The sequence below is a fragment of the Rosa rugosa genome, chromosome 3 (assembly GCF_958449725.1).
Source record: "Rosa rugosa chromosome 3, drRosRugo1.1, whole genome shotgun sequence".
Lineage (NCBI taxonomy): Eukaryota > Viridiplantae > Streptophyta > Magnoliopsida > Rosales > Rosaceae > Rosa > Rosa rugosa.
Window position 1 is genome coordinate 40,472,548 of NC_084822.1, and position 21,706 is coordinate 40,494,253.

The 21,706-nt window shown below is 38.6% G+C and overlaps 4 protein-coding genes across 6 annotated transcripts; 2 read left to right on the plus strand and 2 right to left on the minus strand.

Moving 5' to 3' along the window:
• Positions 1 to 1,690: 1,690 nt before the first annotated feature.
• Positions 1,691 to 8,449, minus strand: LOC133740486 (uncharacterized). 3 transcript variants are annotated; one of them, XM_062168435.1, is made up of 18 exons: positions 8,261 to 8,433; positions 8,035 to 8,121; positions 7,844 to 7,946; positions 7,660 to 7,734; positions 7,457 to 7,573; positions 7,253 to 7,326; positions 6,890 to 6,992; positions 6,681 to 6,723; positions 6,177 to 6,239; positions 5,514 to 5,743; positions 4,822 to 4,942; positions 4,629 to 4,732; positions 4,003 to 4,116; positions 3,751 to 3,921; positions 3,509 to 3,652; positions 3,278 to 3,423; positions 2,656 to 2,897; positions 1,691 to 2,405 (listed from the first exon to the last, which is right to left on the minus strand). In XM_062168435.1, the coding sequence occupies exons 2-17, from the start codon at positions 8,102 to 8,104 to the stop codon at positions 2,749 to 2,751; spliced, it is 1,827 nt and encodes a 608-aa protein (XP_062024419.1). In that variant the 5' UTR covers positions 8,105 to 8,121; positions 8,261 to 8,433; the 3' UTR covers positions 1,691 to 2,405; positions 2,656 to 2,748. The 3 variants fall into 3 exon arrangements, with proteins under 3 accessions (XP_062024419.1, XP_062024418.1, XP_062024420.1); XM_062168434.1 differs by having other exon boundaries at positions 8,215 to 8,432; XM_062168436.1 differs by lacking the exons at positions 1,691 to 2,405; positions 2,656 to 2,897 and having other exon boundaries at positions 3,324 to 3,454; positions 3,591 to 3,652; positions 8,215 to 8,449.
• A 1,336-nt stretch (positions 8,450 to 9,785) lies between these two features.
• On the minus strand, positions 9,786 to 11,737 carry LOC133741083 (GDSL esterase/lipase At4g28780). Its single transcript, XM_062169022.1, has 5 exons — positions 11,456 to 11,737; positions 11,257 to 11,384; positions 10,882 to 11,124; positions 10,352 to 10,601; positions 9,786 to 10,241 (listed from the first exon to the last, which is right to left on the minus strand). Exons 1-5 carry the CDS (start codon positions 11,718 to 11,720, stop codon positions 10,006 to 10,008), a joined length of 1,122 nt encoding a protein of 373 aa, XP_062025006.1. The 5' UTR covers positions 11,721 to 11,737; the 3' UTR covers positions 9,786 to 10,005.
• A 2,533-nt stretch (positions 11,738 to 14,270) lies between these two features.
• On the plus strand, positions 14,271 to 17,389 carry LOC133739826 (tetraspanin-18-like). Its single transcript, XM_062167632.1, has 6 exons — positions 14,271 to 14,777; positions 14,986 to 15,085; positions 15,464 to 15,544; positions 15,652 to 15,756; positions 15,981 to 16,184; positions 17,171 to 17,389. Exons 1-6 carry the CDS (start codon positions 14,470 to 14,472, stop codon positions 17,243 to 17,245), a joined length of 873 nt encoding a protein of 290 aa, XP_062023616.1. The 5' UTR covers positions 14,271 to 14,469; the 3' UTR covers positions 17,246 to 17,389.
• Positions 17,390 to 18,065: 676 nt separating this feature from the next.
• Positions 18,066 to 19,361, plus strand: LOC133737719 (uncharacterized). The gene has a single exon (XM_062165223.1). It carries the CDS (start codon positions 18,066 to 18,068, stop codon positions 19,359 to 19,361), a length of 1,296 nt encoding a protein of 431 aa, XP_062021207.1.
• The last annotated feature ends 2,345 nt before the right edge of the window (positions 19,362 to 21,706 follow it).

Consider the following 21,706-nt stretch of genomic DNA (forward strand, 5'->3'; position numbering starts at 1 on the left):
AAGCTTTGACTTTTGCTTCCCTATAATTCATAAATTATAGGGAAGCAAAAGTCAAAGCTTTAGCCTCTTTTTCTTCTCCAACTCCAACAGATTTCCTATTTTACAGCAATCTCTAAAATCTCCATATTCTTCCTTAAAATTTTTAGAGTTTGCTGTAAATATAGGGAATTTGATTTTCTCTTTCCTCACTTTTCCTAAAATAGGGATGATTATAGGGAATCTGTTGGAGCAAAATAGACTTATTTTTCCCTAAATTAGAGAAAAATCAAAATATAGGGAATCTGTTGGAGTTGCTCTAAGAAAATAATTGTTGTGAACTTGTGATATTAACAATGAGGGTCCTTCCACTAAGGGATCCGTTTTTTTTTTTTTTGCCAGTTTTAAAGAATCGCTTATTAGGCCAACTCTTTGGTCACATATCGGCATCTCTATTATTCAGTTTTTAAGTTTCTATGAGTAGATCATTTGTACAAATTTTTCAACCAAATTGATAATCGTTAGGATACCGTATTAGATCAAATTAATAGACGAACTAAATTTGTCTAACCTGAACCGTTCATGTTCATAATAGTGAATTATGATTATGAATACTCAAATGATCATCAATTTGGCTGACTAATATACTCATAAAGACCTAAAAACTGAACAGTCGAGATACCGATATGTGATTGAAAAGTGAGTCCTATAAGGGATCCCTTCAGATGACCAAAAAATGAATCCCTCACTAGAAGGGTCCTGATTAACAATTATTATTTGTAGTTAAAAACTCATGAGAAACGAATCATTAAATATTGAGGTTTACTACGAATAAACAAAAATACCAAGAAAACAGACTTGTCGTCGTTTGTTACCTATGTCATGTCCCTATGTACCATACAATCTCAACAGAGACCTGACAGAGAAGGAACGTGCATGAACAAAAATGTTAGGGCATAATCTTCCCCATGAGGACAGGAGGTTGGTCACCTAATTACCTTGCCATTATTAACTTTCAACGAATGAAAGTGAAATTGCATTTCAAATGTAGAGTTCTGCAACTCTGGACCAGGTTCCCAGAATATCAGTCAGTATATTTATTTTATTTGACAAGTATTCTTAATTGACTGCTGAAGCTGAAGGTTGGTAGCTGAAGTACAAACCTTAAAGTTTTCCAAACGAGGAAATGATCAAAAGGGCAGAGACTCGCACTCTCACACTGCACATTCTTCTTCCTTAATTGACTATCACTTCTTCCTCATCACTGAACTTTCTGTTCCGGCGAGTTATCTTTGACTCGACACGTAATACGACTCAAATTCGACTGAAACACGATAAACACTACTTAACTAGCAGACTTATCATTACGTAATTACCGATTATCACTTGTATTTATTGCACAAAACTAATCTTTCCGGTCTCAAAGATATACTATTTGAAAGGGACCTTCATGTGTTATCAAGTGAAGAAAAGGATGAGAATGACACAAACTCAGAATGGGACTCAATATTATGGCTGCTCGAAGACTCGCCCCTGATGATTACGAGAGTTCGTCCAGCCAAAACTGATAGTAAGTTTAACCAGAAATTAGTAACAAAACAAGTTGTTCACGGGTCATTCAAAGGCATCATTATCATCATTATTCATCATTAACAAATGAGAGATTGGGGAAGGGATAAGTTATAAAAGGGAAGGTGATTGAAAGATACCCAAATAAGAAAAAAGCCTAACTTCATGACCAAGCCTAGCCAACAACCCCATAGAAAAGAGTGGTCCACTTTCACCACATGGTAATAGTCTAATACTAAACAGCTCAATCAAAGTGGGGGTGCTGCAATATGTTGTATATAGTATGACCTTTACAGGTTGGCTGATGGGGTTTTTGTTGGGTAAGGCTGGGCATCAGTGTGCTCAAATACATGAACAGTTGCACATGATTATGTTCTTCTGCATATGATCGATGTAGAGAAACAGAGCTATCGCAACAATCCTCGACTTTTGCTTCTTTTTTTACAACTGGTTCGAGGGATCGATCAGTAAGGGATAAGGTGTTCGAACTTTGAAGAGTAAGTAATGAGCAGTCAATTACAAGCAAATCAACAAAAGAGCCGAGTCCTAAGCAGCTTGGTTCCCATTTGTAGGGATCAGTGTACTAAAATGCTGAAGTGTGTTTTCATTAATCATCTCAGAAACTGATGTTAATCTCAGCTTCTGTCACCAATTTCTTCACGACCAGCTGGTCATTTAATAAACGAATGATTTTTCTTTTAGCCAGAATAGATTAACAAATCAATAGCTACATAGGTGATGGAGTAAATTTGGATAGCCAGTAAAGCCAATGACTCCAAGGCATGATTTTGCAACCACAGCTACAGGTGTCTTTTTGACGTATGGTAATAAACACCAAGGATCAGAAATAGTAGTGTGCTCTGCAGAAAATGGAAGCAAAGTATCTTAGTCAAGTTGAGGTGCTGTATTTGAAAATGTGCAAATGCAATCAGCAAGGCATGTTTAATCAAAGTTATATGGAATTCTTTATATAAGAGTGAATCCAACAGCAGGAAACTTAACAACACATTAGATCAATACATAACATTGACCGACAACTGAAGCCTACAATTACTTATCTGAAAAGCTGGCAGGCAATATACACAAAAGTGCATTCAATAAGAATGATACCTGCATACTTTTTTCCACAGTGGGGAAAGTGGCAACTCCAGTGGGTTAGTTTGCATAACAATGGTTGAAGAAATTGCATCATGAGCCAAACCTCTATGGGTCAGCGTCATAGGGTGCATCCGGAGTAAGAGATGGAAGAATCAAAACGAGCCTTTCAATACATTGGATGTCGGCAAGCATAGAATCATAAACTGGCTTATAGTCCCAAGTATTTCCGCTCAAGTCCAAACGCCGAAGAGTACCTAACAAATAAGGTTACTTATAAGTTCAAGTAGTTTGTTCATATGTAGAAGCATGCATGCTAGAGGCACACAAAATCTGTTCACTTACTACTCACTAGCAATCCTTAAATGGTTTATTTTGATTTATCAATGGAAAGAGGTAGAAGGTCAAGAGTCAAGACCAAAGATTCAACTGGCATTACAGTCAAACCTCTATAACCTAATATCAGGCAACCTAAACTTAGAAATTGTAATAGCAATAATGAGGAACTGGCTGAAAAACAAATGTTAACAGTTCAGAATCTCAGATTTTTTGTTTTGTTTCTTTGCAGAGTACACAAATACGAGATGTAACTTCTTTTGAATTGAAACAAGACTTTAAAGGCAGCTAATACAAATACCTTTTGCATTTTTGATGGCAGAGCATATGGTGGTCAAGGATTCTACAGGCATAAGATTATATGCAGCATTGACTGTAACAAGTTCGGGAGCCTTTGACATGAGCTTTGACAAAAAATTTGCAGTTTCAATTCCTCCGCGGTTTTTGCTACACATAATTTATTGATATGATAAATGTCCTGGAACCGGGTATAGCAAAAATCAGAAGAAAAGTATTAACAATGATAGTGAACCTTATGTTGATCTCCACTAGCTTCAACTCTTTAGTAAGTTCTTCTTGTAGTACCCGAAAACCAGATGAACCTAATCCAATACCTCCAACATTGAGTACTTGAATGGACGTGCACAAAAGTTCTCCCAAAGCTGCTGCTACTTGACTGCATAATTGTGATTATGGATCCGGTAAATCTTGAGAAAGAAACAAAAATAAAGAAGTGCAGCGTCTAAGCCACTGCCGTGTGTTGATAAGACAAACCTGCCAAGATCATTATCTGCAACAGATAGAGACTTCAATGGTCTGCTTAAGCTAGAAAGGGTTTTTATAAGTTGAGTCACTCCATGACAGGAAAGCTCACAGTTCTCCAACATTAAATCAACAAAGGGAGTGCATTTTTCAGAAGCTTCCATTAAAAAGGGAATTAAACTCCTGAGACATTGATGATATAGAATGTTAGACCAAATATCTTATAGGATCAATACCTATGTAGCAATAAAAAATTCCACTGACCTGATTCCAACATCCTCAATAGGATTATCACTCATATCCAGGACCTCCAAGTTAGGCATATGAACAAGAGCATATCTAAGGTCATCTGCATCATCTTTGTTGAGATTGTTTCCCCTAAAATAATACAAGTAATTAATAGTTTAAAACCTGCATGTTTGTTTTTTGTTCAACATACGCTCTGTGTAGCATCATTTTAATACAACTAGTGGCATCGTGCTTGTTCACAGGGGTAATTGATGCAAAGAACTTACTGTTCACCATTTGGAGTTCAATGATCCATATATTTTATAGGGAGAATTCCACAAATGGTCACTCAACTATGACTCACTCGACACTTTGGTCACTCAAGTTTCAAATATATCACTTTGGTCACTCAAGTATTACACTGTCATTCACAAAAGTCACCCAAGGGGCATTTTTTCTCACAACAAAGTGACTTTTGTGAATGACAGTGTAATACTTGAGTGACCAAAGTGATATATTTGAAACTTGAGTGACCAAAGTGTCGAATGAGTCATAGTTGAGTGACCAAAGTGACTATTCTCCCTATTTTATAACTGCCATAAATTCTTATTTCCAGTATAAAAGTTCGCATACAACGTAGTAGTAACAGTGTAGGTTGAAACCTTAAATTTAGCACCCGTAATGATTGCAAGGACTTTCCAACTCCTAAAGGTGTTGGGTGTCTATTTCGTGATCTCCTACAGAGTTCAGAAAGCCAGCCTGATATCTGCATGGTTTTGTGTAATATTCATGTTAGTTTGCACAAACGATATAACAGTATAAGAAAACTTTTCTCAATGGAATTGCGACATTTACATTGTTTTCTGAAAGGTCAAGGATGGATAGACTGGACGAAGCATTGAGAAGCGTACTAAATACCACTTCCGCAAATTTTCGGCCAAGGTGGTTGTCAGAGAGTTTCAAAGAATACAAGGACCTGGAGCAAAATAAGATAAATTGAAGGACCAAAAAGGAATACCATTGAAGCAACTAAATCATTAATCAAGATGTAAATGTATGCTCACAGATAAATATGATTCAAATGAGAAGACAAAATGTTGTAGACCTATAGTAATACACAAGAATCGAGATTTTTAACCCTTTGGAAATGGTCATAGGACATATGACAAGATTATTAGCATCTTTTATCACGAACGTGAGTCTTTCCAACAAGCCTTTAAGTGCCACTAGAATCAGATGTGAGGTGCAATATGGAAAACAAGGCACTATAAACTCTTGGTCAACAAAATTGAAATGCCAATAAGTCCAAGGCTAAAATCCGAAAAAAATAATAATAAGTTAAAGTATATCTTTAGATTGAACAAGCCTCCAAAGATCAGCTATGCAACAGGAAATTCATAGCGGACTCACGCGCGCACACACACAAGCACAATTATATTCCTTTCTTATTTGTGAGCTTCTGAGCATGCCACTTCAACCAGTCAAGAACACACACCAAAAAGTTGAATAGAATTTAATTGAAGCCTGAATTGGAAAAACAGACACACCTTCCTGAAGATAAAAATGACACAAGTTCGACAGGTACAGAAGATGGGTTAGTTTCAAGAAACTTTGTTGTGTTGATTGAGAAGTGTTTTATTCCATGTGCTTGCAAACTCTTTGAGGATAGAGAACTACAAATAGCTGTGATAGAAGCTGAAGAAAGTGTACAGTGAATGAATTCAAGCGACGTTAAACTTTCACTGTTCTGGTTGAGAAGCTTGCATAATCCAGTAATCTGTAGAAATGTATATGGCATCAGGCATTTAATTGAACCAGCACATAGCAAAAACATATCAGTCTGATCTCTATAATATTTATTGAACATGAGTTGGCTACTAGCTTAAAGAATCAGATCTGGAAATATACATGAGAATCTTATGGAATGAACATTTCTATTTTACTTTGTGATTTGGTATACCATGTAAAAGTAAAACATATATTTCCCAGCATAAGAGAGGTATCTCTCTATGCATTGTCTATTTTACCTTTTCAAATACGAGGTACTACCGCAGTCATCATATCACCTACTCACTAGAGCATAGAACTTAAGGCTACAAAATTTTTCAGAAAAATTGCTTTATTTCTTGAGGAAGTGTTCTGTCTTTGAGAAAGAAGCTTGCAATCATAGACCATTTTTTGAACATTCAAAGAGAAAGAAATGAGCTTACATGCTCCTTGGATCTTATCCATCTTAGTTCCAAGCTCTGCAATTTGCTGTTCCTCAGTAGGTGCTGCAACAGATTATATTACAGTCATGAATAAACCAATTCCAGCCATTAATTTAAACAAGTACATAAGCAAAGCATATATGAAGCTTTAGGCGAAGGCCGCTTCTGGCCGATGCATATGTCCTCCCTTGTTTATCATGGTATTCCTCATAACTTTAATGACGTCTTTCTTTTTAATTTTTAAACCCGCAGATGGCATAGGGAGGCTATAGGGACAGGAAATCAGAATTCAAGAATGCAAAAATGACATTTAGCACAAATATGGTTTGACCGGACAGATTCATAGCATGCCTCACAAAACTTTCACAATAGATGCTTAAGACTTTTATACTAGGGAAATAGTAACACAATTCTTTTTCAGATGTAGATAAGGCGTTGTCCAACTAAGGTTTAATCTAATTAGGAAATCTCTGTTGGCATCTATACATGAATAGAGTAACTTACACAAATTTCTTCATCACAGAAAACATTTTGAAGTCTCAGGCATCTGCATATAGATAAGAACACAATCCAATAACATAAATTATGCATAAAGACAAGAACATTGAAGTCTGTATATGCAAATGGATAACGAAGTAAAATTTCAGTATACAACCCAGTCCTCCATTCTTGGAAGGACATAGGACTACGCTCTCATCTAATTGCAAACTTACTGCACAAAGTAACCAAAGTGTAGACAATGGTGATATAGTTTGGAATATTCACAAGTTGAAGTAGCCATGTCACCCTCACAACCTATCAATTCCAATAAAGAGTCTGCATAGAAGAAACACAAATGATTAGACATAGCAGATAAGCAAGTATGCTGAATGGAAAAAACAAAACTCTTTCAACTTCACTGTAAAGGTAGACACCTTTTCTAGGAGTATAATAATATGAGAGACATATTTTCATTCAGTTCAAAACAAGTAGGTGAAGATGCTAATCAAGCTCCTACAGAAGCTTGAACTGATACCATTCATCCTGCTTTCAACAGAACTTCACGTAGGAAGGATATACACGCTAGTAGCTAGTACCTGAAATCTTGATTTCACCAAGGCACCCATCAAATGAGGGCAGCGAAGCTAGCTCTGCTACTTCATCTAGACAACTGTTCTTTATGGTTTCAGAAAACAAAAAAACCAAATCATCCATGAACAAAGTTCACCAATCCCTCTTCTGTCATTGAAAAGGGAAAACAGCTATTAAAAAACAATAGAAAAATAAAAAGAACAGCATACTTTTGCAGATGCGTTTCCCAATATATCTGCTGCCAGTCAGGCGGTTCAATCCTACTGCCAAGCTCCAGCCACCGCGATTTAAACAAATTTCTCCATGCCTTGTCGAAATTCCTTGACCTGCAACATGATTAAGCAGTTTCACGGCTGTACTAAACTCAACCAAATTACAAACTAAACCAAATATGATTATGAAAACACTCAACCTTGCAGACCTTCCACGCTTTCTACTATTTCCAAGGCATTCATCAGAAAACTCGTCTTCTCTGTCATCAAAAGGCCTGCTTGAAGAACAAATTCGATTACAAAACCGCAAAACGACTCGAAATTCTGAAGTAAAATCTTGAGCAATTGCAATTTTAGTAAAGCTTTGATTAGGATGAAACCTACATTGCTGTGTGTAGCTTGTGCAAGGCGAATGGAGGCAACCGCGAGACCAGAAGATCGAGCAAGTTCAAAGGAAGCTCATGGATAATCGGAAGAAGATCATCCCCTGCAAAAATGCAGTCCGAATTCAAATTCTAAAATGCAGCTGATATCTGAATCATGAGGAGTGAGAAGAGTAAATTAGAGAAAATTACCGCGAAGCAGGTCGGTTTTGATTGCGTCTATGCACAGAGAGATCAGAGACGGAATCTCACTTTCGCTCATGCTTGAGAGGAATCAATCTGCGCGTTTTGTTCAGAACAAAGACGAATTTATAAGAGATTGCCGGAGTTGGTATTATTTGAAGTATCGGAAGTACGGAATATAGAACTCACCGGGAAATCTTTGAGAGACAGAGAGACAGAAGAAGCGGGAACTCACCGCGCGTTCAAGCAGAAGAAGAAGCAGCAGCAGCAGCTCGTACAGAGAGACAGAGAGGAGTCAAGGAATTACGAGCAAACGTTACGCAGAAAATCTGTCTTTAATTGAGAATTATCTATGCAGCGACGTCGTTTGGAATTAGGGAAAACCTAAGATAATTCTAATTTCCAAGTTCCAACCAAAAACTCCGGGGATCAAAGTTATAGGCGTGTGAGTGAAGTTTTTTTTTTTTTTTTGATGAAAGGAACTTCATTAAAAGGCAAAGTTTATGGGACAACCAGAGTTTACAAGATCGAACAATAAGACTTTTGAGGTCTGAGGGGGAACTCTATCGTTCCAAATGGTATACAAATTAGTAACTTGGCCTAGGCTGACTAAGGCATCAGCAACAAAGTTAGCTTCTTTCAAAACATGTTTAAAAGTAATTGAGAGAAAATTAGTGGCAGTAATACTTCTAATATCTTGGACAATCTTCATTAGTCTCCATGGTGGACTAATTACTCCATTAACTGCATCTATAACAAGTTTGGAGTTGCCTTCCACTTCCACCTTCTGATAACCTTTTTCCTTAATTGGCATGAAGAAGACTGTTGCAGAGGGCAGTTGCCTCAACAACTGGAACTGTTGCACTTCCCGTTGGAATGGAGGCTGCATAAAGAGGCTTACCAACATGGTTTCTAATGATAAAACCTCCAGCAGCCGAATTTTTGTGGACAGAGCCGTCAAAGTTTATTTTAACATGATCATATTTTGGAGGTTCCCATTTGATCGTGGCTGGTGCAACAAATCTCTTATTGTTACTAGGTTGATCGAACATTAGCTTCAGTGAAGCTCTTTAGGGTGGCCGCTGAAGCTGCAGACTTGCAGAGACAGATAAGGGATGCTGAGCAATTCCTCTAAAAAAAAAGATCATTTCTTGCTTTCCAGACCTGCCAGCAAATTAATGGTAATCATTTTTTCAAATAAATCACTTTGAAAAAGTTTTTTAATATAGAAAACCGAGATGTAACCGTCTTCCCAATTAATCGGGAAATTCATGCCAGCCAGGTTCCAAACTTGCATGTTTAGTGAAATGGCTTGTGAGTGAAGTTTATCCCTGTTGTTTAGTTGGATGCCCTTAAACTTTAAAAAGAGTTTTCGCAAAAAGTGGATAGCAAACCACAAAAAATCTCGCACTATGATTTTTATAAGGTATATCATTTTACTCAAGAAATTACTATTTGAGTGGAATAATAATACAATGCATAATAATTTAATGTGTTAGACGCCTTATAATTTTTCTGCATCCGAGTCTGATGCATTGTTGTATTGATCTATACCAACAACGTTGTTTTTAGAGAATCCATCTAATCAACTGCTCGTAGGTAAGTGACATTAAAATTGCAAGTACGTTTTAGTATGATCAACCTAGCATAAGTTGCATCTTAATAAAAGCATTGTACGTAATGAAGCCTTGAATAATGCAGTGTCATTGAATTAATCCACATTTTAATTATGGCCAGGGTCAGAATAAGCATTACAGAAATTTAATTTGGAGCCAATTAACTATGGCTCCTTCTTGAATCCACAATTTAACTATGGCCGGGGCCAATTAATTTTTACCAGGGCCAGAAGAAGCATTACAGGAACATCACAAAGAGAAAACACACCAATCTTACTATAAATTAAGGGGGCTAGCCTAAGAAGCCACATAAGTCATAGAAGAAGCTAGCAGGCAGCTGATGAGTGCCTATCTAGCTAACAGCCTAGTTATTCCCGGAGTCCATGGCCATGATGGTGCTTAGGTTCATAGGGCTCATGTACTTGCTAGACCCGGTTATGATCGTCTGCACAATCAGCCGGTTCGCCCGCTCAGATGGATGGAAAGGATCCCAAAACGCATACACATCCCGGTTGGAGCACAGATTCGACAATGGGGTACATAGTCCCAACCCATTGTACGGTCCTTGCCCGCAACAAGCCACCTTTGACGTAACAAAGCCTATAAATAAAATATCCAAACGATTTCATTTTGGCCGCACAATTCACAAACATAATGTTCAAATGAGAAAACGTATTGGTTACACAAGATTTGGCAAAAACTTAATTTACCATATTTCCGGGGGTTACTGAGGAACTCCACATTTGCAAAAGCATTAGCAGCAACGAAAGCATCAGTACCAAGCTGAGCGTTGAGTCCCTGAACCATCTGGACAAGCAGGGGATTGAAGATGGCTGCTGCCCTCTGGAGCTCTGGTGCACATTCACCATTCCTACTCCTCTGGGCCATAGCGGCGGGAACACAGCCTAATGGGCCTGTACCGGTCACCAACACCCTTCTCCCTCCTAATTCAAATAGCCTCTGCATGTAATTAATGACGTTACCATTTACAAATTAACTTACTTAATTTATCTTAATTAGCTAGGTATCCATTATAGGAAAGTTTTTTACTTCCCCAAGGATTAGATACTGTTTTTCAAACGGCATTGAATCCCTTCCCAAGTTCCCATCAAACAAGCTCCTTGTAATAAATTTATGGGGAAAATTTCAGAAAAGATTAAATTTGAAAGAAATAAACTACCATGTAGTCTAAATAATTTTGAACTACTTAGTTAATTAAATGGATATCTATGATTATTACCAGGAGAATCTTGCGGTACTCGGAGATGAGGTACTGGGAGTACTGAGGGATTGAGTACTGGCGTGATCTTGCAGAGAAGGGTACCAAGAAGTAGTTGTTGACGAAGTCATTGCCACCGAGAGTTATGAGGACAAGAGCGTCGTTTACCAGCCTCTTGACTTGCGCTGCTCCGATTAGGGCACTCACTCGTTGCTGGTATTGCTGGAACATCTCAAACTGGCTGAAGATCCTTATTATGTTGATCTAAACAAATTAATTAGTGCATTTAGTCCTTTTATTCTGGTATATATGGCTATATTTAAACTTACAAAATGATTATTTCTTCTCATTTAAAAAAGGAAAAGCACCCCTTCAAAAAAAAAAAAAAGCACTTACAAATTGAACCCCTGTATCATTGAGGATTCCAATTCCAGCAGAAGCAAAGTTAGCACCAATAAGCATCTTTTGTCCGGTGAGCTCACTGCTCAAATATGGCAAGACTAGCTCCGATCCTATTTGCTCACCTAAAATATTATAATACGAAAGGAAATGAATATTAATATGTGAAATAAATATACAGCTCATGAGTACTTACTGATGAGGTCAGGGAGGTTTAAGCCGTTGGAGAAGCGGCCGGTGGGGTGGTGGGTAGGGAAATCAATGCCGTAGGGAGGAGAATCGGCACGAGCGGTGGTGGCCAAGTAATTGTTGTTTCCGTTGTCCACAAGAGAGTCTCCGAAAACAAAGAAAGCGCGAGCTGCCTCAGTTTGATGAGGTGCGAGAATCACCGTGCTCATTGCCACCATTAGCACTAGGGCAACAGCCATGGTGGCACCGGAACAAACCCTAGGAGGAGACATGAAAGCTAATGAGAGAGTTTCTTTGGAGACTACAGTATAAATTAAGTTGTTGGGAATACTAGAGCCTTTTAGGGTTTTATTTAGAGTTCAAGTAAATGTGAGGGGCATGGGAAATAATAAACTGCTTGTTTAAACAGAACAAAGCAAAAGCTAGTAAAGCTTTTAGGGAGAGTCAAAGTCACTTTGACATTCGAACGTACTCTTGAACCAAGGCACAGATCGTTAGAATGAATATTAATCTAGCAGTAATTATGGTAGGAAGAAGTCATTTTCATGGATAAATATAATGATCAAAGATTGCAAATTAGGGTCACTGCAAGCTAGCAGAGAGCCTGGGTAGCCTACCTTGCAAAGTGAAAAGTTTTGCTGTGCGTGCAGTAAGCCATGTGAGTAAAATAAATGAGTCTGGCTTTGAGTTGCTCAAATTATGCACATGACTCTTACTACTGAATTCAATATCTGCACCATATGTGGAAACTTGATCAGCTGAATAAGGCAATGAGCAAATTTCTTTGGATTAATCAAATCTCTTTGTATCACTCTTACAACCTAATTTCTAAACAAGGGTGACGTTTTTGGAACCGAAAAAAAAAACCACTCTGAACCCTTGATACCGGAAACTTATTAATTCGATCTGAAACTTACCCATCAGGCAAATAATTTGGAAGTACATTATGAGTTTGGTCCACGAGTGAGTTATATATTAAAAAGACTTGTTTGGTGAGGAAGGTAGCAAAGCTAGCTTTTCATCTTTGTTTCACAGTTCGATCACACAATGCAACATTGAATGATATATAATTGAAGACCTAGAGACATTTTTCCTTATACCCTTTCTAGTTTTCATGCGCAATCGATATATCAGAGGCATCAGATCGATATGGAGCCACACACGCCCATTTGGAAAAGAAAAATTTGCTCTAAAACTAGAATTAAGGGCATCTATTTATACATTATAAATTCATGGGTGTTCGATCTCACTAGTCGATCACTACATGACTACATGCAATTAAAAATTTTGCGATGCATACAATATGAGAAGAACTACTGCAGGGTACTTGGTAGAATAGTAGTATATATGTTCTATTCTATGTTGCACAAACAGACGAAGGAGGTGACACCAGAGATATAAGGATATTGATCGACGTGATGGTAGAGTAATACAGTTGACAATTTTATGAAAGCTTAGAGCAAGTCCACCGGTGCTCTTTTGCCCGGGCAAAGTGAGAGAATGATGATGTGTTGACCAGTCATGGAGAGAATCAAGCTTCCACCGGTCCAAATATAGCTGGGCAAGTTTTGCCTTTCCCTGCCCCAAGTCAAAAAAATGGGCAAGCTCTTGACATTTTTCTTGCCCAAGCAAGGCAAGCTGCCAGCACGGAAGGAAGGCAACGTGGGTGACGTCATGGGATTTTGAACCCAACGGTCAAATAAAATGGGACGTTGGATTAAAAAGTGTTCTGCAGATCTGACGGCTAGGGAATTAATATTGATGAACAGTAAATAAACAGTAACAGGGAAATGAACAGTAAAATGTCTAGTGGATGAAAAAGTTTAAAATTCCGATGAACAGTAAAGTTAAAGCAATAAAGCGAACAGTGAAAAGCAGTGAACAGTAAAAAGGTGAACAGTGTTGGCCGGGCAAGAAAAAAACGGGTGCAAACCTATGTCCAGTGGCAGTAAATAGTAACTTGACTGGTCGAATTCTTGACTTCTCGACTTTGCATTTTCTTGACTACGGGTGCACTTGCTCTTAGGTACTTGAGGATTGACTACATCGAAGGGGAAGTACGGAGAAGTAAATCATTGCTTCAATGGAGAGAACTATTGTTTATTAGCTACTTAATGTATATGGAGGGAATGAAGATAAACCCTATATCAAAATATGACAGGGCCTAAATTTAAAATATGACAAAGTTTCTAGCTAGTGAGAATTTTAAAATGATGATTTTATAAAGACTTTCAAATCAACAGGTTGAATGAGTGGTCTTGTTCTAAAAGTGCTCATGATGTCTTCATTGTAAAAATCATGATCAGAGCCTCATTCATGTATTATATAAATTATATTACAATTGAATAAGTAAAATGTTCGATAAAAGTAGTAAAAACAGTGTAAAATTGATAAACATTATCATAGTAAAAGCTAGCTATAAGAGGTTGTCAAAACTTTCAACCGATTCTACTTTTTAAGAAAAATAGAAATTTGACAGGATCTAACGATTATTTTTAACTAACGTAATTGATGAAACCGAGTATCACTCCCTACAAACAAACAAGGTATATATATAAAAAAGAAAATTGTTTTTTTTTGAATAGTTCATTGGACCCACCTAACTTGGTCGTAAATCCGACCTCTGGTAGATTGGGCTTCGAGTCATAAAGTGAAGACTTCTTCTTTAAGCCCAACCCAAACACATTAGTCCAAAAGCTTTCAGAAGAGTTTTAACAGTTGGCGCCATCGCGTTTGACAGTTGTCAAGGCAGTTAAAGTTACCGCGAGAAACAAACAAACAAACAAAAAACAAGTTTCCGAATTGTTACCGTTGGTGAATTTTTTCTCTTCTCAGTTTGGGGCCTCCTCCCAGGCCCTGAACTGATTCCTTTTCAAATTTCAATTCTTACCCAGAAACAAACACACGCTGACACGCAAATACAAAAACACCGCAGCGAAATTTTCCAATACCCGAAAACCCACCCAAAATCACAGTCCTGCAGCCGATTAGGGTTAGGGTTAGGGTAAGGGTTTTTCCAAAATGCGGAAGAATTGCTGCCACGTATGCTTAGCTTTCGTGCTCAAATTGCTCAACTTTCTTCAAGCTTTCGTCGGCGTCTCGATCATAGTCTACTCGGCGTGGATGCTTGATCAGTGGAACCATCATATTCCGGTGTTCCCACCGTCCTCCGCGCCTTCCCCGGACTCTCCTTTCTCACTTTCGTTGGGCTCCGACGCCGGCGCGGCTTCCGATCAGGTCACGCCGTTGGATTTTGCAGTCCGGTTGGTGTCTGGGTTCGATGACGGCATGGGGTTTCAATTGAATGCACTGAAGCTCCCTGCTCCTTGGTAATTTTGAAATTTCTTTGAATTTTGGGTGATTTTGTAAAAGAAGTTGCTTTTTTAGGGTTTTGATTGCAAATTTTGTGGCCTGGGAGCAATTTGGTTCTTTGGATTTGGCATTGACTAGTTGTTACATGTTTAGAATTGGTTGGAAGTTTTTTCAGAGGGAGAAATACGGTTCTTGATTTGATATATGTGGTTTTCTTGGTGGCAGGTTCATCTACTCTTTTATGGGAGTGGGGGCTTTGCTCTGTTGCATTACTTTCATAGGTTGTATCGCAGCCGAATCAATCAACGGCTGCTGCCTGTGTTTCGTATCCTTAACATCTTTGAATTTTTCTACTGTTACTGCTATAAGTTTTGCCTCATTCCTTTATAAGTTTTGCATTTCAGAAACTAGATGAACTTGCCAAAAAAAGAGAGACTACTTAAATGAAAGGCATTCAAAAGTTCAAGGTCCTTGTTTCATATTTTCTTCCACCTCCTATTTTTCCCACTGCATATTTTTACAGTCTAAGAACATTTTTCACAAGTTGTGAACTGATTGATCTTTGAGGCAATGAACTTTAGTTAAAGTTTCAAAATCGAAATATATCATGCAAATTGGATTGTGTATAAATTGAATTATTGTTCCAAAGTTTCAGCTCTGGATTCTATATCCTACATTTCCCTTGACTCTTTGCAAACTTTAGTACAGTCTGCTCACAACGGTACTAACTCTAGTGGAAGCAGCTCTGGTTGCGTTCATAGAAATTGATCACCATTGGGACAAGGTGATGCTTTGTTAACAATATTGAATATTATTTCAGTAATATCTGCATGGGTTTTCACCCTGCTTGTTTACCCAATAAAGTTAACATGTTCCATCATGCCTGTACAGGATCTTCCACTTGACCCAACTGGTGAACTTGAGAGTCTTCGATCTTTTATAGAAGAGAACATTGACATCTGTAAGTGGGTTGGGATAGCTGTTGTTGGAATACAGGTATGCTGCAGTTATAATGATGACTTTGTTGCTCTCTTGATTGCATAGTATTAATATCAGTAGCCCTCTTTCATTCACAGAAGCCGTAACACAAGTATCCAGTTCCAGGATCTGTTTTTTTTTTTTTTTTCAGAAAACATGGCTGCCTTTTAGCGTATGAGAGCATTCCTGTTTATGATTATTTTGTTTATTGTTTCTTATATACATCTTTCTTGCAATGTCAGGCTTTATCTCTGCTACTAGCAATAATTCTACGAGGCATGATATCTACTCATAAACCTGACTATGATGTTGAAGATGAGTACGATGCTAGGGGTAGAACTTGGGAACCACTGCTAAATCAACAGTCAAGCCAAGCATCTGGATCAACCAAGGGTGATGGCAGAGGGACTCACTCTGACATTTGGAGCTCACGAATAAGAGATAAGGTATATCTTTTGTGTAGTATCCATAATCCACAATTTTGTGCTTTGATTTACAAAAGCATAGTCTTTTGACCGTAACAATTCTGCAGTACATTTTCAATTACAATGTGCCGGATGTTTTCCAAGTCGTAACAAGTTTTTAGCTTGATTGATATTGTTGACCCCACCCCCAAGTTATCAGAATATATGAAATCTGCTGGCGTATGAAATATAAATGGTCAAGTTTATGTGTGCCCTGTCACCGACAATCTCTGAAGTCTATAAATTAAGTGGTCCAACTTGAATTTGTCTTTCTGTTGTATGTTCTTGTTGTTAGTTTCAGTCAAAGAATTCAATGAAACTGCAATGCTACCCACATCTCAAAGCATAATCTATTTGGGGCGGTTTAGAGAGGGAGAGAGGGAGGGAGGGAGATTGGGGGCACCTATATTTGATCTCTTTGACTAATATTTGCTCAATCTTCTGGTTATCTCATTATTGTCAGTATGCTCTTTGCCTGAACATTTCTGTGTATTATTGTTCAATGTTCGTTATCCTTATAGTTGTTAAAGTTGTGATGTTATGAGACCTGTGGTGCAAGTAACCAGATATATTTCCACTGCCTTCAGTTCATAAGTCGCAATGTTATGGCACCTATATTTTATCTCCTTGACTAATTATTGCTCAATCTTCTGGTTATTTCATTATGATCAGTATGCTCTTTGCTTGAACATTTCTGTGTATTATTGTTCAATGTTCATTATCCTTATAGTAGTTAAAGTAGCGATGTTATGACACCCGTGGTGCAAGTAACCATAGATTTAATATAAAAAAAATATCTGAACTTCCACTGCCTTCAGCTTATTCTTCACGGTTACATTGCCTGTGCCCTTAGTGTTATTGGCCATGTGAAATACCGTGAAACAATGCTTTTATAAGGATCTTCTTATGGTATTGCCTGTGTGAAACCTTTTCTTCTCTAATCATAACCTTCTTATCCTTTTGTGCAGTATGGATTGAGCTCTGGTGATAAATACAATTCTGTAAATCAGAATGCATCAATGAGTATGAAATCCAGGCAGTGAAGACAGATAAAGGTTTTTCATTGATATTTGACTGTATATCATCATTCTCTCATTTCTAATGTTTTCTGCTCTCAAAAAATCAAATACTCAGACAAAGCACTGATGTGTGTGTATATACAAGTCTTCAACAGTGTGTTTGATCTACTGCCTGCTTTGCCTTGTATCAATTGGCAAATGTGTCCAGTAATATGTTAGTCACTAATGGTAATAGTAGAAAGCTTGTGATATATGTACAATGTTTGTGACCATCATCATCTTTGGTATAAAGTTATGAAATAACAGAGATTAAATCAAAGCAAGAACACATGGCTTTTGTTATTCATGCAGAACTGTAGCTGAAAGTAACCGACTATTCTACTGAAAAAAAAAAAAAAAAAAAAAAAATTTGACAGAAAAAAATATGTTAGTATCATGCCCCATCTACCAAATTATCCCCGCCCCTTTCAGCTTTCATCGCCAAAAACGAAAACTAAAAACAAATTAAAAGATAAAAATTTTCGCCCAATTGATCCAGCCCCTTGTCCCTTTGTCCCTTGTCTTGCTCTGACAATCATGAGTCTGTTCTGGTTTTCTTTTAATCCATATAAGATTGGGATTGGATTTGTTGAAAAATTAGGACTTCATGTGCAAGAACTTGGCTGATATATGTTCTGGCTAGTTGGGTCTCCTCTCTCCAAGTTACGTTTCTGCAACTCGAGAGGCGGTGGTGATGTTGCTACAGAATGAACGAGTAGGAGAGGATCCTATTCGTCAATCAGTGCACCGCAGGCCTCCTCGATATTCATCCATTGAAGAAAGATCAGAATCAAAATTAATTCCTATGAATATTGATGATCTGCCTGGCCTTGTATTGGTTGAGATTCTTTGTAGACTTCCTTGCTATAAACTTGTTTTTCAGTCCAAGTGTGTCTCCAAGCGTTGGTGCGCTCTCATCTCAGATCCTTACTTTATTGGCCGCTTTATATGCCATCTCCGAAGTAGTGATATGGAAGCGCCACCAATAATCCGTACTCTGATAAACCGCAAAGGGGAGGAACTGTCATGGTCACCATCGTGGTGGTCGTCCAATTTGCTAGCACCGGTATTCAGAAAACTCATGAGTTTCCATGGATTGAAATATGAGCCAATTGTGAAAGCGACTTATAATGACTTGGTTTTGTGCTGCGAAGACGGGATGGACTTCTACTACATTTGCAATCCATCCACTGTGGAATGGGTTGCTCTTCCTCCCTCTCCTAGGTCCTATACTTGGCCACAGAGGAAAGCACCAGCAGCAATCATCTGTGATCGTAAGTACTATGATTACACGAAGGAAGGAAGAGGACATATCACCATCCTGCTTAATGCTGATTATAGGTGCAAGGTTGTCAGAATACTTCCATTTGTAGGAGAGGATCCACATTATCAACCCTCCAGGTTTACTGTGGAGATCTTTTCTTCTGAGTCTGGTGACTGGAAAGAGTCGGTCGTAGCTTCCCCTGTACCTTTGAATTTGAGCACAAGCCGTATTAGCTTTGCTTACAATGGAATGTTGTATTGGTGGGATTCTTTTACCAACCGATATGTTGGGATGGATCCTTTTATGATCAACAGTAATGGTAATGGTGATCATTATAAACTTCGTTTCATGAAATTTGATGATGAAGTTTTAGATCACCTTGGCACCATTGACTGCTTTGGTGTGTGCGGAGGGTATCTACGTATGTGTTACTACCAGGAGGCAGACGATACTCTATATGTTTGGGACTGGAAAGAAGAACAAGATTGTGATCAGAATGAAGCTGGCAGCAGTGAATTGTGTTGGAAACAGACTGGAGTCTATTCACTGGGATTGAGAATGGCTTCTGTTGGGGAATTGTTAGCTTTTGATCCAAATAATGATGACTTGTTGTATCTTGATGTTGATGAAGAAATTTGCCTGTGCAACATTCGAACAGGAAATTTGTCAGAGCTCGTTGGAAAGAGTCACGTTAATGTTAATGGCGATTTCTTTCCATTAGTGCTCCCATGGTGGCCGACACCAGTACCTAGACTACTAAAGCCTTCATGGCTCTCAGAGTTGATGAAGAAGTTGAGGATAGTAGCTAACTATTTAGTTTTCACTTGCTTTCAGTGAGAGCATTGTGTTCAGATGGCTTGGTTTTACCATCTGAAAGTTAAGGTTGGATCTGAAGTGGTGCATGTTATTTCATTCCAAAGTTTCTTCCAATGCTGTAACTTCTGTAACTAAGATTAATATATCTAGACCCTTAAAAATGGTGAGTCCATTATTGGAAAATGCTCAATTAACTTGGCTGCTCACTAAAACTACCAAACTAACACAAGGAAGAAATTTCTAGTCATGATGGTATGAGTTCCCAGAAAGCAAAAGGCTTGTCATTCCCACCCCAGTTTCTTTAGTTGGAAGATTTTGCATTGTAGCACTAGATGAAGTACCAAAGAAGTTAATTCAAAATCATTTGTATTTTTCAAAGCTGAAGTGCTGATAAATATAGTCTATGATTTTGGGCATGTAAAATAATGTGAAACAATGTCACTGACTGTGTTTTATCAATATGAATATTTTCTTCTTGTCCTTTTGATGCAGTATGGATTAAGCTCTGCTGATAACTGATAACTACAGTTCTGTAAATCAGAATGCATAGAGGTGTAGGAAATCCAGGCAGTGAATCTAGCTGATCGGTTTTTCTGATCAGCGGTTTCCTTGATTTTCAAATGTATATCATTGTTCACTTGCTTCTGTTGTTTTCTATCATGCATTTTGTGTTGGTGAAATGTATTATCATTTTGCGTATATATAAGACCTCAAAGTACTGGTGATTGCTTCGTTGCTCTGAACTGCTTCTATTGGGGATATGTCTTTCTGGTGAGATGTTATATGTCACTCACTGCGAAGGAAGAAAGCTTCTGATTTACATACTTTCTTTGCGATCATGGTATATCATTGTTGAGAATATATACATCCCACATGGGAAAAATGAGACCTTGATAGTGGGTTTATAAGAGTTTGATAGTGGTAAAATCATTACCAATTGATTTTGGATGTGAACCCCAAATTACTTTACCAATCATATATTTTAGGGAAAAATTCACCAACGGTGTCTGGACACTTAAGGGACTTTCAGAATGATACCTGAACTTACAAAGTTATCAATGTGATACCTGGACTCATTTTTTCGTATCAACATCGTACCTGTGACCAATTTCCGTAACGGAGCACTTTGTAAGTTCAGGTATCATTCTGAAAGTCCCTAACGCCAATTTCCGTCACGGAGCACTTTGTAAGTTCAGGTATCATTCTGAAAGTCCCTAAGTGTCCAGACACCGTTGGTGAATTTTTTCCTATTTTGCACATGCGATGCACGTGAGTCACTTAAGGAAGACAAAAGGACCGATTTACCCTCAAATTCTTTCTTTCTTTTCTTTTCTTTTTTTCTTTATTCTTCTTTCTTTCTTTCTTTCTTCTTCTTCTTTTCTGGTTTCTTCTTCCCCTGATTTGAATCATCAAGATTCAAATCATCTTGCTCGTCCGATTCCTACCGCCGATCGCCGATCAAACACCGCCGCTGCGTCTCAATCCACCTTCATGCACCATAGATGTTTCTGGTTCCCCCAACTTCAAATCCTATAGCAAATTGAAATTGTGCATTGAGGCTTCACCGCTCACTCCGAGTTCATCCTCGCCGTCGTCGCCAATGACTTGACCACAACAACCTCCACCACCGCACAACAACGTCGTCCTCCGCTGCTTCTCGATTGGGTTTGGGGATAAGGACTGCTTCTTCCTCCACCGCTAGCGAAATCGTGGAGGCTCAATGCCACATTCTAAGGGCCACCGACCGGAAGGACCGCCACAACAAGGTTTGCACCACCAAAGGCCCCAGGGACCGCAGCATCCGGCTCGTCGCCCACACCGCCATTCAATTCTACGACATGCAGGACCGGCTTGGATACGACCAGCTTAGCAAGGTCGTCGATTGGCTAATCAAGAAAGCCAATGCCGCAATCAACGAGCTTGACTAGCTGCCACCGTTGAACCCAAACTAAATTTATGTTCATACAACATTTTCTCCGACGATGCCGATATCCGCCGCTTCAGGACACGCAGAACGTGAGCCTCAATTTCTCGATGGTGGAGGCTCCGAGTTCTTTGTCTACTAATCGGCGAGGCACAATGGTGGGTAGCAGCGGAGTGGCGAAGCTGGTGAATAAGAACAGCTCGAACTTTCTGCAGGTGAGGATGGTGTGGAGGTCGAAGTTGTTAATCTTTGTCTGCCTAAAATTGCCTCTGATCGAAGTTGGGCTAAACCGATGAAGTTGCAGGTGAGGATGGTGTGGAGGTGGTGTTGCATGTCAGGAACGAAGGAGAGGATGGAGGGGTGGGATTGGAGCTGTGATTTGAGAGTGGAGGGCTGGCAGAGTCTGAGTTTCTGATCAATGGTGTATAAAAGGGGGTCGGAG

Bases quoted from the DNA above. Each gene is read 5' to 3' on its own strand.
- LOC133737719 (XM_062165223.1), top strand. From the start codon at position 18,066: ATGAATATTGATGATCTGCCTGGCCTTGTATTGGTTGAGATTCTTTGT.
- LOC133741083 (XM_062169022.1), bottom strand. From the start codon at position 11,720: ATGTCTCCTCCTAGGGTTTGTTCCGGTGCCACCATGGCTGTTGCCCTA. The intron at 11,385-11,455 runs GTAAGTACTCAT...ATAATATTTTAG, and splicing joins AAACCTCCCTGACCTCATCA to GTGAGCAAATAGGATCGGAG. The intron at 11,125-11,256 runs GTAAGTGCTTTT...TAATTTGTTTAG, and splicing joins ATGATACAGGGGTTCAATTT to ATCAACATAATAAGGATCTT.
- LOC133739826 (XM_062167632.1), top strand. From the start codon at position 14,470: ATGCGGAAGAATTGCTGCCACGTATGCTTAGCTTTCGTGCTCAAATTG. The intron at 15,545-15,651 runs GTGATGCTTTGT...ATGCCTGTACAG, and splicing joins TTGATCACCATTGGGACAAG to GATCTTCCACTTGACCCAAC. The intron at 15,757-15,980 runs GTATGCTGCAGT...TTGCAATGTCAG, and splicing joins TAGCTGTTGTTGGAATACAG to GCTTTATCTCTGCTACTAGC.
- LOC133740486 (XM_062168435.1), bottom strand. From the start codon at position 8,104: ATGAGCGAAAGTGAGATTCCGTCTCTGATCTCTCTGTGCATAGACGCA. The intron at 7,574-7,659 runs GTTGAGTGTTTT...ATCATGTTGCAG, and splicing joins AAGCGTGGAAGGTCTGCAAG to GTCAAGGAATTTCGACAAGG. The intron at 4,943-5,513 runs GTGTGTCTGTTT...ATTTTGCTCCAG, and splicing joins TCATTTTTATCTTCAGGAAG to GTCCTTGTATTCTTTGAAAC.